The sequence below is a fragment of the Bos grunniens genome, chromosome 15, assembly GCF_055505025.1.
Source record: "Bos grunniens cultivar Pamir isolate PY7600 chromosome 15, Bosgru_T2T1.0, whole genome shotgun sequence".
NCBI lineage: Eukaryota > Metazoa > Chordata > Mammalia > Artiodactyla > Bovidae > Bos > Bos grunniens.
The window spans coordinates 28,140,323-28,154,184 of NC_141179.1; the positions used below are offsets into that span (position 1 = coordinate 28,140,323).

General features: G+C 39.7%; 1 protein-coding gene across 8 annotated transcripts in view; it reads right to left on the minus strand.

Annotated features, from left to right (window-relative positions):
- Positions 1-13,862, minus strand: part of SIK3 (SIK family kinase 3) — a 266,066-nt gene that overhangs the window by 108,575 nt on the left and 143,629 nt on the right. For all 8 annotated transcript variants that reach the window (XR_015141876.1, XR_015141875.1, XM_086339376.1 and 5 more), the window contains exons 2-3: positions 10,181-10,297; positions 6,537-6,600 (exon numbers count right to left, since the gene is read on the minus strand). Coding sequence is in view for 6 of the 8 variants with exons in the window: in XM_086339376.1 (XP_086195502.1) it covers positions 6,537-6,600; positions 10,181-10,297 (181 nt within the window). In the remaining 2 variants the exon portion in view is untranslated. The remainder of the gene's footprint in view (positions 1-6,536; positions 6,601-10,180; positions 10,298-13,862) is intronic.

Genomic DNA, 13,862 nt, shown 5'->3' on the forward strand with positions numbered 1-13,862 from the left:
TGAACTCAAATTACCATGTGAAGTCATCTGCTTTTACCTTGAAGAACTTCCTTTAGCATTTCTTATAATGTGGATCTATCAGCAACAAAATCCCTCAGCACTTGATTATCTGAGAAACTACTTTGCCTTCATTTTTGAAATACAGGTTTACTGGATATAGGATTTTGGTTAACAGGTTTTCTTTTTTTTTTCTTCCTTTCAGCACCTTACAAATGTTATCCTATTGCCTTCTGGCCTTCATCATTTGTGCTGAAAAGTTTACTACCAAAACTTAAGGAATTGCCTTTAAGTGTCACATCATTTTTCTCTTGATGCTTTCAGTATCTGTCTTTAACTTCCATTATATTTACTATGATATATCTGTTTGTGGACCTCTTTGTGTTTACTGCTAACTGGATTTTGAAGAAATTCCTAGATATGTAGGTTATTGTTTTTCAATGAATTTTTGAAGTTTACAGCCATTACTTTCTTGCATATTTTTTCTGCTCCTTTCTCTCTTCTTTTAGTGCTCCCATTATACATATATTGGAGCATTTGATTGTACCTCTTATTTCTCCGAGGGTCTGTTCATTGTTTTTAATTCAATTTTCTCTTTGTTCTGCAACCTGCATTAACAAGCCTGTGTACGTGCATGCCTGTGTGCGTGCGTGCTAGGTCACTTCAGTCATGTCCACCTCTTTGCGACCCTATGGACTGTAGCCCACTAGGCTCCTGTGTCCATGGGATTCTCCAGGCAAGAATACTGGAGTGGGTTACCACGCCCTCCTCCAGGGCGTCTTCCCGACCCCGGGATTGGGCCCGTGTCTCTTATCTCCTGCACGGCAAGTGGGTTCTTCACCACTAGTGCCACCTGGGAAGCCCCATAACATGCCTGCTGCTGCTGCTGCTAGGGCACTTCAGTCGTGTCCGACTCTGTATGACCCCACAGATGGCAGCCCATCAGGCTCCCCCATCCCTGGGATGCTCCAGGCAAGAACACTGGAGTGGGCTGCCATTTCCTTCTCCAATGCTTGAAAGTGAAAAGTGAAAGGGAAGTCACTCAGTCATGTCCGACTCTTTGGGACCCCATGGACTGCAGCCTACCAGGCTCCTCCGTCCATGGCATTTGTCAGGCAAGAGTACTGGAGTGGGGGTGCCACTGCCTTCTCCTATCTATCTACAAATTCATTTCCTGTTCTGCAAGTTCAAATCTATAGTTAAGTCTCTCTGATACATTTTAGTTATTTTACTGTTCAATTCCATAATTTCTTTCAATTATTTTTTATAATTTCTACCTTTTTACTGATATTCTTATTTGATGTGACCCTGAAATCGTATCCTTTTTCAGCACTTTAATTGTGAGTTCCTTTAAGTCTATGAACATTTCCATTATGGCTACTTTAAAGTCTTTTCTTGATAAATATGGTCACTCTGATAGGCAGTTTCTATGGCCTGCTTTTTTTTCAGTAAATGGGTCATACTTTCCTTTTCAGTATATGGGTCATACTTTCCTGTTTCTTTATATGCTCCACAGTTTGCTGTTGTTGGAATATAGATGTTTTACATAATACGTTCTGTCACCTCTAGGTGCTCCACCCTTCTGGAGCATGTTATTGTTCTCTGTGTATTTGTTTAGAGACGGACTGGACTGTTTTAGTGTTTATTCCCCTATACAAATCAAATCCCCTACATTTAGGGGAAGTTTATTCCCCTAAATCAAATCCCTTACGATTAGACAAGTGGAAGTGAGAAACAGATTTAAGGGCCTAGATCTGACAGACAGAGTGCCTGATGAACTATGGACGGAGGTTCGTGACACTGTACAGGAGACAGGGATCAAGACCATCCCCATGGAAAAGAAATGCAGAAAAGCAAAATGGCTGTCTGAGGAGGCCTTACAAATAGCTGTGAAAAGAAGAAAAGCCAAAAGCAGAGGAGAAAAGGAAAGATTACCCATTTGAATGCAGAGTTCCAAAGAACAGCAAGGAGAGATAAGAAAGCCTTCCTCAGCGATCAGTGCAAAGAAAGAGAGGAAAACAGAATAGGAAAGACTAAAGAGAAAGACCTCTTCAAGAAGATTAGAGCTACCAAGGGAACATTTCATGCAAAGATGGGCTCAATAAAGGACAGAAATGGTATGGACCTAACAGAAGCACAAGATATTAAGAAGAGGTGCCAAGAATACACAGAAGAACTGTACAAAAAAGATCTTCATGACCAAGATAATCACAATGGTGTGATCACTCACCTAGAGCCAGACGTCCTGGAATGTGAAGTCTAGTGGGCCTTAGGAAGCATCACTACGAACAAAGCTAGTGGAGGTGATGGAACTCCAGTTATTTCAAATCTTAAAGATGATGCTGTGAAAGTGCTGCACTCAATATGCCAGCAAATTTGGAAAACTCAGCAGTGGCCACAGGACTGGAAAATGTCAGTTTTCATTCCAATTCCAAAGAAAGGCAATGCCAAAGAATGCTCAAACTACTGCACAATTGCACTCATCTCACATGCTAGTAAAATAATGCTCAAAATTCTCCAAGCCAGGCTCCAGCAATACGTGAACCGTGAACTTCTTGATGTTCAAGCTGGTTTTAGAAAAGGCAGAGGAACCAGAGATCAAATTGCCAACATCCGCTGGATCATGGAAAAAGCAAGAGAGTTCCAGAAAAACATCTATTTCTGCTTTATTGACTATGCCAAAGCCTTTGACTATGTGGATCACAATAAACTGTGGAAAATTCTGAAGGAGATGGGAATACCAGACCACCTGACCTTTCTCTTGAGAAACCTATATCCAGGTCAGGAAGCAACAGTTAGAACTGGACATGGAACAACCGACTGGTTCCAAATAGGAAAAGGAGTACGTCAAGGCTGTATATTGTCACCCTACTTATTTAACTTCTATGCATAGTACATCATGAGAAACGCTGGGCTGGATGAAGCACAAGCTGGAATCAAGATTGGCCGGAGAAATATCAATAACCTCAGATATGCAGATGACAACACCCTTATGGCAGAGAGTGAAGAACTAAAGAGCCTCTTTATGAAAGTGAAAGAGGAGAGTGAAAAAGTTGGCTTAAAGCTCAACATTCAGAAAACAAAGATCATGGCATCTGGTCCCATCACTTCATGGGAAATAGCTGGGGAAACAGTAGAAACAGAGGCAGACTTTATTCTGGGGGGCTCCAAAATCACTGCAGATGGTGCCTGCAGCTATGAAATAAAGAGACGCTTACTCCTTGGGAGAAAAGTTATGACCAACTTAGACAGCATATTAACAAGCAGAGATGTTACTTTGCCAACAAAGGTCTGTCTAGCCAAGGCTATGGTTTTTCCAGTGGTCATGTATGGATGTGAGAGTGGGACTATAAAGAAAGCTGAGCGCTGAAGAATTGATGCTTTTGAACTGTGGTGTTGGAGAAGACTCAAGAGTCCCTTGGACTGCAAGGGACTCCAACCAGTGCATCCTAAAGGAGATCAGTCCTGAGTGTTCATTGGAAGGACTGATGCTGAAGCTGAAATACTTTGGCCACCTGATGCAAAGAGCGGACTCATTTGAAAAGACCCTGAGAAAGATTGGGAAAGACTGAAGGCAGGAGGAGAATGGGCCGACAGAGGATGAGATGGTTGGATGGCATCACCGACTAGATGGACATGAGTTTGAGTAAACTCCGGCAGTTAGTGATGGACAGGGAGGCCTGGCGTGCTGCAGTCCATGGGGTCGCAAAGAGTCGGATACGACTAAGCTACTGAACTGAACTGAACTCCCCTATAAATAGTGATCAACTTCTGATGCTATTCCTCAGGGAGGCACATATCCTTGTTACATCCACAATTACCATCAGATCACTGGATCACCATGGTTTGGGTAGAGCTCTCTTCCTGTCTTTCTTTAACCATGCCCAGGTGTTAAAATCCAAAAATTTTGGCTGGTTGCTCTATTATTTTCAACAATGCCCTACAGCATGAACTGGTCTATAAACAATCTAATCAAATTCTCGTTCCTTTGAAGGAACAGTTTCTGAGATCAGTGTTTGATTTTTTTCCTGACCTTAGAAGGCTCTTGTGATGTTCTATTCCCTGGTTCTTGCCTGCAAACTAGCGGGCTTATAGTTTAGCCTGCTCAAATCTCCTCTGAAATGCCTTTTACCACAACCTCCACTGTTTTCATGAGTGCCTTCAGGCTTAAACTTCTTCATTCTCTGTTGCAAATGAAGTCAGTTCCTATGGGAAGAAATTAGGAGCTAAATGTGTTATGGTCTGTTTCTCCCTCTGGACAAATCTCTGAGGCAGGACTCTGAAGCTAGGCGTGGGGACAATGGCAAAGCTTTCTTTGAGTAACGCTCCCTTCTCTAGGAGCAGAGTTCAGTGCAGAGAAAGGGCGCAGATCCTAAATTGTCCCTGCTTGCCTCTCTTGAGATGATCTACTAGTTTATAACATAAAGCAAGAATGAGCTGGGTCCCAGTATTCTCAGTGTGCCTCACTCAAACTCTACAAGTATGAGTTGGGCAGACAAAGGAGTCCTCACTGTTCAACTGCTCTAACCCACGACTTAGCAACAGCAATAGGTAGCTGGAGCAGGATGAGAAATGTTTATGTCCCGTTCCTCCGCGAAGAAATCCATTAGTCTAGGTGAAAAGGGAAGGCCAGAGGGCAGGCCTGTGGTCTTGGCTGGAGTAACCTTGCTGAGTTGGAATCTCCACCTTGCTGAGTTGGCTAGAGGGGAAGAAGGAAGTAGCACTGGCTTAAAGACCACAAGCTCTCTTATTTCTTACCAAATTTTCATAGATGTTCTTGAATAAATGTTTCTTCAGTTGCTGTTCACCCTCAGAACCATTTCCAGAGACTTGAAATGGCTGGAGTTTAGGGGTTTTTTAAAATTACTTTCACCAATTTCACTGGGGAGGGCAGCACAGTGTCTCACATTCTCCTGCCAACAGTCGATCAACCACTTGTTCTATTACACGGAGGTAAAGGAGGTAAAGGAAGCAAAGTGCTAGGGCTCTCCATGCGCTTTCTCATTTAATCATCACAACTACAAGGGAGATGTTACAGATCTGACTTTATAGGCCATGAATGTGAGTCCTGGAATCCAAGTGAAAAAGCAAATAGGCGGCAACAATGTGATTCAAAACCAGGTATAGCTGCCTCCAAAGCGCATATTCTTGATTAAACCCATCCCTTCATCTTTGATACAGATACTTTTAAAACTAGACCTCATGAGACACTTCTCTCCTTGTGTAGGCACAGTCCTTTCTTTTGGTAACAGCAATTTCTTCCTCCTCCAGATCTTTTATAATAATACCATGAAAAGTACTATTCTATTTCCTCATGCCATGAGCTATGTTCCCACAAAGAATCTACGAACAGGGCATTGTTATCTATTCTATACTTTTGAAATCTGTTTTCTAAGGAGCAAGGTAGATCTAATGTGCACTGTGCTTGGTTCTTTGATTATTATGAATGTTAAGATGACAAGGTCTCTTTGCTCTCAAGATTACCATTATACATAAGTAGATACAAAGCCAAGTGAAAACGTCATTAGGAAATGATACCTCTTTTTAAAAAGACTCACACTTATTTTGAAGATTATTAGATATAAAATTGATCAGCTTTCAGTTTAACATATCAAAAAATCTTCGGTCACAACTCCCCAGTCACTAATTAGAAAATGCCACTTAATGGTGATTTCATGCTTTTTAATATATATTAGGCACTTAGCAAGTGCCAATATTTTAAAAATTAAAAAAGTTCTTACCATCCAGACTTAAACCAAATCAAAATCTAAAAAAACAAACTAGATAAACCTAAAATACATAAGAAACCCTTTTCTATATTCACATGCCAAAAAGAAAATTTAAAAATAAAAAGACATGTCAATCTAGGTTTGAAAGTTTAGTCTTTATTTGGCTCCATTTATCACAGCTACCAAAAGAAAAATTGAGGGGGGCCAGTTTTTACCACCTCAAAATGACATATTTCCTGGTAACAAATTCTCCAGCTTAATTCTAATGTTGTGCTAAGTGTTAGAGGAAAAAAAACAACACACAGTTACTGAACACAAAACCTCCTAAATTATAAGAATCATCAAAGAAACTGTGAACACATGGTAAGGAATACAGTTACGTGTCATATTTAAGTGAATGTTAAAGAATGAGTTAGGGTGAGACTGTTCACTCTGAGAGACTCTTTCATATACAACAGGGGCCCACCCACCACATTTGAAGGGGTTCTGTCACATACTGTCACCCCAACTAGAATCTGGCAATAGGAAAGACCCTCATGTTCACAGAAATGTTTTGTTTTTGAAGATCTTTAATCTCAACTGTCAACACCTGACCGAAACAAACAAACCACCTTTGCTAAGGAAACAAAGATGGTGAGAACTTTAAGAGGTGACTCAAAAATCATTAAAATTGCTTTGCTGGTAGAAGACGACAGCACTGAAGGGCAGCATCAAGTGACAGCTGTTCAAGTGAAAAGGCACTGAACAGCTATTTGAAGTTTGCCATGCTACGCTCAACCGCTGTTTAAAGAATGCAATAAATGTACTTACCAAATATTTCCCCTCCACTAGCATATTCTGTCACCAGATAAATCATCCGCTCTGTCTCCATGACCTGGTGCAAAGGCAGGAAAATGACAGTGACACAAGTGACAGGCTGACGGCACAGGGGCAGAGACTAACAGCTCTTTCTCTTGTCGTGTGAAGTGTTAACAACCATTCTGCCTAAAGGAGACTTCAAACTTGCAGAGCTGGGAGGGAACAGATATAAATGCCATGAAGAAGGGGGGAAACAGGTATTCCTCCAAGTTCTTAAAAGTAGGAAATATTTACTACTTGAGGGAGTCAGCCCTTGCATTGTCCCAGCAGGCCTCGGCAATCTTTTAAGCTCCACAAAGAGACACAAAGACACTGCCAAGAACCAAAAAGTTCACATTTGGTCACTTGGAAGTTTTGGATCATTGATCACTTGAAGCTCAAAAATGTCCCTCCTAAAACCCAACCAAAATAAAACTCAGGGAGAACAACTGGAATCACTTAAGAACTACACAGATATTACATATAGCTGTGCTTTTTAAAAAATGGAAATGACAACTTTCCATTCAACAACCTCAAAGATATAAACTACTCATTTGTATTTTAATATTAGTCTTTATTTTACTACTTTTCTAAAAACTTGTGGTGTGTTATCAGTTCCTTCTTCCTTTTTACTTTTGTCAAATATTTATTAAAGTATTAATGTATAAGTATAAATGTTCATTATAAACATTTTAAATACCTAGTATATAAACAAAAGACCAAAGGTTTTCCTCTGTCTAAGCCCTTCCATTTTATTCCCCAGAGGACACTCTGTTAATAGTTTATTTTATATCATTCTACGGTAGTGGTATCCAACAGAAATACTATGTGAGTCTCACATACAATTTTAACTCTTCTAGTAGCACATTAAAAAAATAAAAAGGTGAAATTAATTCTAATATTATATTTTATTATCAATATTATTTCAAACACTTTTAATTGTAAACAGCTCCAGTTTTTATATTTAAATTAATATTAAATAAAAGTAAAAATCCAGTTCCTCATTCACGCGAGCCACATGTTAACACACAACCACGTGTGGCCAGTGACTATCAAAGTGGGCAATACAGTTCTACACTTCACTACACTTGACAGTTAATTATTTCGTCAAATCATTCCCTAGTCATTTTGACATCTCTATACATTAATACCATTATAACAATAGATCTAGCTCTTCTTTTAAATGGTTTCATAGTACTCCAATGTATGTATACAAATTATTTTAATTTTTCAATGTAACAACTGTCATTTTTCTCACTTTAACTTAAAAACTCTCTACAGACTGGTGATACTAGCCCACTGTTACATGTATTGCTTCCAAGCTCTCTATATGTTGGCTCATGTAACAAAAAGTAAGTATCCTGAACATAAGTGTTAAGGAAAAATAAAACAAAAAAAAAATGCCATATTGTATATCTCCTTTATACCAGGCCTTTTATGGACTTCCCTGGTGGTTCAGACAGTAAAGCGTCTGTCTACAACGCGGGAGACCTGGGTTGGATCGCTGGGTGGGGAAGATTCCCTAGAGAAGGAAGTGGCAACCCACTCCAGTGCTCTTGCCTAGAAAATCCCATGGATGGAGGAGCCTGGTGCAGGCTACTGTCCACGGGGTCACAAAGAGTTGGACATGACTTCACTTTCACTTTATTGACTGTAAATTTTTAAATTTTTTAAAATTTTGTTGAAGTAGAGTTGATTTACAATGTTGTGTTTAACTTTAGACTATTATTTTTTTTATTTTTAAGCTTTTCAGGAGTTCAAAAACTTCCCTATATAGTTATCTAAATTTGGTTCACTCTGGAAGCCCAAGGAGACTGAAGCTTTAGCAAATGACATAAAAACTACCTTAATACACACTCACCTTGGCAGCTCAGAATCTCCCATTAACAATATTAGCTGCCAGACAGCAAAATTAAAGCCTAAAAGAGGGCAATGTTCAAAGCCAGGGTTGAAAGTCTCCAAATCTGAAAGGCTAATGAAATCCTGGGTAAGAAAGGTAAACCTGCAGATTTCAGTGATAAGGTTAATACCTGTAAGTCAACCTCTTAAGGAAAGTCAGCCTTTATAATGAGCTCTACAACTATTAAAAGATGACTTATTTTAAAAAGTGAGGTCAAGAAGTTTACTGTCTGTCAGGATAGGAAGGAAGCATCAGCTCTGAACTTGCAGACACAGCTCTTCAGGCAACCCCAGGAAGCTTTCATGGGTTTCCTTCTCAGGCACAACAGAGGTGTTGCTCAATCTAACTTTGTGTGATAAACTTTCAACAATCCTGCTCCTGCTGATCTAATTCATTTCATGATGTGAGCAGGTGACGCCAGACAAGAGCCCTAATGCTATGGTCTTAAACATACATTAATATCACTACATGCTTTCTTTTCCATAAAAGCAGCAGACTGAAAGTTTGCCTGTTGTGCCTCAGATGTACTCTTTCCACTTTTACACATGATCCCAGGTCTGGGCCAGTAACCATTTACTGCAGACTAACAGCAGCAAACGAACTGAGTGGGTGGCCACTTCCTGCAGAACGAGGTGTTGGCTGTTCTGGTAGAGAGCAGTGAGCAGGGCTGGCCTCATACACAGGCAGGGCTCATGGTTGCCAACACACTGCAATTTGAGAAGCATCCCAAAGCCCCACCTCTCCCAAAATATCTCTTCCACCCGCCTGCTAAGGCAAGGTCCTCCTCTCCTATCTGGCTTAAAATTCCAGCCATTAGATACACTGCTTTTGCAGTAAGGCTAAGGAATCACTTTTGATGATGGCATGAAATATGCATGCCTCCTGGGAAGCTAAGTAAAGTAGAATAGAAAATTCTGCCATTACGCGGAGTCAATCTGATGGTTGGGCTTCCGGGGTGGCTCAGATGGTAAAGAATCCGCCTGCAATGTGGGAGACCTGGGTTCAATACCTGGGTTGAGAAGCCCCTGAAGGAGGGCATGGCAACCCACTTCAGTATTCTTGCTTGGAGAATCCCCATGGACAGAGCAGTCTGGCAGGCTACAGTCCACGGGGTTGCAAAGAGTCGGACATGACTGAGGGACTAAGCACACAAACACAATCTCCTGGTTATCAAAGTAATCTTAGATAAAACTTAGAAAACTATGAAAACTTAGAAAACTTAGAAAAACTATGTCTGGGACCCTATTAGAGTTGAAAGGAGATAGGTTCGACTGGTACAACAAGCCACACTGAAAATATCCTTTGTGATAATTCATAAAATGATCACAGACATTGGTATTTCAATAATGCTGTGAAAGTTAATATTATTTTAGTCTCTTTAAATTCCCTGTTCCTTTTGGGTTTCCCATTCTGCTTTAGGATTCTGATCTAAATAAATAGGTTCTCATCATCTTCTAAATAATCTTTTTGGGTAACTCTAAGAATGGCATCCAAGCTTACCTAGGTAAGCTAGAGCTTACTAGTAAATCCCCAGGGGAAACTGAAGTACTGAGTTGGGGGATAATAGGGTGGGGAAATAGTAGGATGAACATATGAACATAGAAAAAAAAAAAGTTGCAGATGTTCACCCACCCACCTTCTCTTCAAAAGTAACCACAGACACAAGTGACCACCCTGGGTTCTTTGTTGCCCTGCACCACACCACTAGGGATCCTACCTGGTAAAGCCTGATAATGTGGGGGTGGCAAAGCATCTTCATAATTTGAACTTCTCGGAAAATCTTCTTCAAGTTTTCTTCATCCAGCTGGGTCTTATCAATGATCTTGATAGCAACCTGACAACAGAGAAAGAAAATTCACTCATGCATTATTAAAAAGCATTTACTAAGGAAAATTAAATCCACTTTAAAACATATTCCACAAAATACAAATTGCCATTATCTTGTTTACAGGACGTCAATGAAGAAAATAAATTTACTCTTTTTAAACAGACAGGAAATGGATTCCTAGCAAGTTGGTCTCAAAGGAACAGACTCCAAAAGCTAATGGGTCTTCTGCCATTTCTTAAATTGCTCCTATAGTAAAACCCCAGAACAAAATACTTCATTACCCTACAGATGCGGTTGCAATCTAGGCAAATCATGCTTTGGTGCAGAGAATGATATGCAGGGCTTCTTATTAAAACAAGAAGCTTATATGATAAGTAAATGATGACTTGGTAAGGTCTGACTAGAAGTTCCACAGGCACATCCCACATCTCAGGAGGTGCTTCTATAATCCAGTAACAGTGAGAGTAGTAAGGGCGGTGGTGGCGATGGCAACAGCAATTACTATACACTGAACTATATACTATATATATACTCTACATTATATATATACAATTACTATATACTATATAAGTATATACTACATGTATACTCTATATTACATATAGACAATTACTATATACTATATAACTATATACTATATGTATACTCTATATTATATATAGACAATTACTATATACTATTTATTACTATATATATATACACACACACACACACTATATACTGAACACTTACTATATGCCAGTATATATATATACTATATAATCTTTAGTGCTTTGTAAATACTAACTCATTCAAACCTTACAACACTCCATATTATTATCAACCCTGTTTTACAAATATGGAACCTGAGACACATAGAGATTCAGTAATTACCCAGGACTAAGTAATGGAAGGACTGATGCTGAAGCTGAAACTCCAATACTTTGGCCACCTCATGCAAAGAGCTGACTCATTGGAAAAGAACCTGATGCTAGGAGGGATTGGGGGCAGGAGGAGAAGGGGACGACAGAGGATAAGATGGCTAGATGGCATCACTGACTTGATGGACCTGAGTCTGAATGAACTCCGGGAGTTGGTGATGGACAGGGAGGCCTGGCGTGCTGCGATTCATGGGGTCGCAAAGAGTCGGACACGACTGAGCGACTGAACTGAACTGAAGTAATTTATAGCTAGTATGAGGTAGACCGAAGAATGAAGCCCAGGTAGCTCAGCTTTAGAATCAAATTCTTGATGATAATCCTAAAAAAATCTTTAGGAGATCTTTCTATGCTGTATATATACAGCTTCAGCATAAAACATCTTTCTACTTTGCTCGTAATTCTTAAGTTACTCAGCAGCACACATTTAAAAACAGAATAAATGATGAAAGACATTTTTAATCTACTAAATCTAAACTTCCTCATTATTCTTAAATATTCAAAATATTGGGTTGCCCCCAAATATCTCTATGTCTTTTTCAACTACTCAATCAGGATGTACTCAACAAATATTAGCTGGATGAAGGATAAGGGCTACGCAAATTTAGCACTTTCAATTCCTAAAATTACATGGGTCTATACACTGGGGGAGGAAAAGAAAATTTACACTTATTGAGAAAAAAAAGATAAAGAAAACCAGGGAAGCAAAGATGTCAATAATAAAAAAGTTCAGCCCAAATAAATAAAGACAGTATGGAACTATACATAGTAAATGATTCAAATGTAAGAAAGACCAGCACAACAGTAACTTTGTTTGGAGTTGTTTCTGCTGTTAGGTTAAGGACTAATGGAAGGAAGGCACAAGCAGAGCAATTCCAGCTCAATTCTGAGTTAAGCTCTGCCTTGAACATGGAATGTGATAAAATGAGGTGGATGTGGCTTGAGCTACGAAGATTAACCAGACACAGCCTTCACTTCAGGTACCTCACAATCGAGTAGAGAAGACAGACATATGTGAAACAGCCAACCACACAGCACTGGAAATACAATAAATAAAGCTTTGTACATGGTATAAGTAGAACAGAGGACAAAGTATGACCTTCACCTGGGGGAGAAAAAGTAAACACAGGTAAAGACTTCACAAAGAAGAGAGAACCTGAGAAGACACAGAATTGAGATGGGCAGAAAAGAGGGAAAAGAATTTTATAAGGAGCAATAGCACAAACATTAACAAATCTCACCAGCTAACTGATCTTCTAATAAGTTGTCCTGAATCCTACGGCCCCTAACCACTAGCATTTCTTCTTCCCATCACTGTGCAAGACCACATATAGGACCTTAATGCCAGCAATTAGTCTGGCATCTGCAGCTGGTTCTCTAAGAACAATTCCCAAAACAACAGCAACAAAAATCACAGTAGAGACAGGAGCCTGGCAGGCTACAGGCCATAGGTTCGCAACAGTCGGTCACAACTGAGTGACTAACACATTCACTTTGTTCACAATCTTAGAAGTAAATTCAGAGAGATTTTAATATATAAAAGCATCAAGTCCCTGCCTACTTTATAGTGAGATTTAAGCTTCCACAAGACACAGGGAGGCGAAGTTTTGCCTAGCAGCTAAACATGGTGTCAAGCTGACTGGGATCAAAATCTTGGATTTGTCTGGTAACATATAACCAAGTTATTTAATTTTCCCATGGCTCCTTATCTATAAAGTGTAGGCAACAGTAGAAGCCACTTTAAAGGTTACTGATGATTAACTAAGCTAATGAATGCAACCTTCTTATATAACGCCTGGCATGCAATATACATTCGTTACAGGTACTGCTTTTGTTATTATTTCCTTTTTTTCTGGAATCAAGCCTTAAATGTTAGGCATTTTTTGGCAAGGATTAGATTTGCTTCACTAAGTGACCATAGTCCTGGATCTGCAACACATCAACTCCTTTCTTAAGGGATGAGTTGGGGGACCTAGTAGCAAAATAGCTAACAATTTGTGGGCAGCATTTAGAACAGGCTGCTTCCAGCTGATGTGGGAAGAACATGGAAGAAATAGAACTGGGAAGAAAATGCATTTCATTCAGCAAAGTCAGACTGAGCCACAAGATGGAACCCACAGCAAGACCTGATCCTGAAGGCTATGTCAAAGAGAGGGAGGGAGCTGCTTCCTCAAGGCAGGTTGGGCCCCCTTCCATCCATGCTAAGTAGCTAACACAAGAGAGGAGGCCACAGGACTACTCTGCACGGGCACCTAATGGGACCACTTACTAACAGAGACGGCAACTTCCTCTCACTTAGCTCCTACCTTAGCTGCAAACTGAGGAGTAGAAGTTTTCTACATAGCAATACCTTAAAAAAAAATACCAGTGAAACAGAGAAACTACCAAGTCAGAGAGCAGGTAGCTGGCAAGCAGGTAGTTCTAATTATTTCAAGACTACTTGAAGAGACCAATGACCATAAATTTTCACTGTTACAGATTATTGGAGGCTATATAATAAAGGCTTTAAAAGTAGTACATACTAGTTACTTGAAAAATAAAGTGTGTCAATAACAAAAGGTAAATGGGCAGGTAAACAGAAGATAAGACTCTCAAAGAATGTTTTTAGATCAGTGTTAAAAATCTATGAATCACATACTTGCACATACATATGA